This window comes from Solanum tuberosum, unplaced genomic scaffold (assembly GCF_000226075.1).
Source record: "Solanum tuberosum cultivar DM 1-3 516 R44 unplaced genomic scaffold, SolTub_3.0 scf00113, whole genome shotgun sequence".
NCBI classification, from domain to species: Eukaryota; Viridiplantae; Streptophyta; class Magnoliopsida; order Solanales; family Solanaceae; genus Solanum; species Solanum tuberosum.
Window position 1 is genome coordinate 354749 of NW_006239039.1, and position 2132 is coordinate 356880.

The 2132-nt window shown below is 42.1% G+C and overlaps 1 protein-coding gene across 1 annotated transcript; it reads right to left on the reverse strand.

Moving 5' to 3' along the window:
* Positions 1–891: 891 nt before the first annotated feature.
* On the reverse strand, positions 892–1707 carry LOC107061053 (uncharacterized). The gene has a single exon (XM_015309796.1). The coding sequence runs from the start codon at positions 1705–1707 to the stop codon at positions 892–894; it is 816 nt and encodes a 271-aa protein (XP_015165282.1).
* Positions 1708–2132: the final 425 nt, after the last annotated feature.

The following is a 2132-nucleotide window of genomic DNA, read 5'->3' on the forward strand; positions in this document are numbered from 1 at the left end:
AGCAATGGAGATTTGGTTATAGCCAGAATGCCCATCCAAAAAGCAATACCACCCTCTCTCAGATAGTCTGTCAAGCATTTGATCCATAAAGGGCATGGGAAAATGATCATTTTCAGTCCATGAATTTAGCTTCCGATAGTCCATGCAAACTCTCCAACCTGTCACCGGTCGCATAGATACAAGCTCCCCCTTGTCATTAGGGACAACCGTGATTCCTCCCTTTTTTGGTTCACATTGTACCGGACTGACCCATTTGCTATTTGCAATAGGGTAGATCACTCTTGCGTCCAACCACTTTATTATTTCCTTTTTCACCACCTTTTGCATTGGCGGGTTTAGTCTTTGCTGATGTTCAACACTCGGTTTACAATCGCTATCAAGCTGAATTTTGTGAGTGCATATGCCAGGAGGGATGCCCACTATATCAGCAATAGTCCAACTGATGACTTTTATGTGTCATTTCTGTACTTCAAGCAGCAATATTACTTGCCAATCAAGTAAATCTGCTGCAATAATCACCGGCAAGGTGTTATTTGCACCTATGAAAGCATACCAGAGGTGAGAGGGCAATACCTTCAGCTCAAGATTTGGTGGTTCCTCGGTTGATGGCTTGGCGGGAGGGCTCTCTTGGTTTTTTAAGACGATTTCCAATTTCACTGGGGTCTTTGTAAATCCCCCCATGTTTGAAAACGCGGCTACCACTTCATATTGGCCTTGAACCTCAAACTCTTCATCGATTGCCAACACAACTTCAAGTGGTTCTTTGCTACACATCAAATGGCTCACAGTAGCCACTGCATCGTCAATCATATCATCAGTTGAGATTACATGAATGTCACTCGGGTGTTTCATTGATTTGCACACATCAAAAGTGACTTCATCTTCATTAACCTAAAATTTCAGCTCCCCGCTCTCAACATCCATCAACGCTTTCCTAGTTGCCAAGAATGGCCTCCCCAAGATAATAGGAATCTCGGCATCTATGTCACAGTCAAGTATGACAAAATCGGCCGGAAAAATAAATCGGTCAACCTTAACCAAAATGTCATAAAGTATTCCCATTGGGTGTTTGATCGATCTGTCAGCCATCAAGAGTCTCATAGTTGTAGCGTGTGGTTCACCCAACCCGAGTTGTTTATAAATATGATAAGGCATTAGATTAATACTTACTCCCAGATCGCATAAGACTTTTGCAAACTTGAGCATGCCTATAGTACACAGGATGGTCAATGCTCCAGGATCATCTTTCTTTTCGATCAGCTCCTTCTTCATAATTGTACTACAACTGTGAGAGACTTCGATCGTCTCAAAATCCAAGCTCCTTTTTTTTGTGACTAACTCCTTCATGAATTTGGTGTAACCCAACATTTCTAACAATGCTTCAACTAGAGGGAGATTAATCGATAAGGTCTTGAATACCGATAGAAACTTCTTGAACTTCTCGTCCTCATTCTTTTTCTTGAGGCGTTGAGGAAATGGAGGGGATATTTTAGGTAAAGGCTGCTTGGCTTTTAGGAATGGCTTGTGCTTTTCCTCCTCACTTTGTGGTTCCTTTGTAATGTCATGAGGAATGGTTATCTCTTCTTCCTCTATATTTTTCCCTTCATTCCGCGTGTGCTCTTCTTTGTTACCTGTCACACCACCTTTTACTTCTTTTCCGCTCTGAGTGACAATGGCCAGTCCTTTATCTTCATCGTCTGTCACCATATTTTATTTCAATTGTATTGAAGGTAAACTCAATTGACCTTCTAGGATTTTGATTGCATCTGCGTTCGAGTTTACTTTATTGTTCAAGGATGAGAAGTCGGCTTTCATCCCTTTCAATAAATCATCCGAGCCTTCAACTTTATCAAGAATGCGAGAAAGCAAATCATTCACGCGGGGACTACTTGTACCTCCCCTCTATTTTGGGCTCTCACTTAAGGGAGTGTGGTTCTATTCATATTCATCCTCTCTTCTCCAATACTCGTTTTGCTCAGAAAAATATTGGTGGCACCTCTTTTGCTCAACTTCCTTATGATGGTTCCAACCTTGATTTCCACCTCGCTGCAAATAGCGTGCGTAGAAACCCTCCTCACTTCTTCTGGAGTTCCAACCTTGATTCTCCCCAGGCTTTGAATAGCTTCAGGAAG

Excerpts from the sequence above, each read along its gene's own strand:
- LOC107061053 (XM_015309796.1), bottom strand. The coding sequence starts at position 1,707 with ATGGTGACAGACGATGAAGATAAAGGACTGGCCATTGTCACTCAGAGC.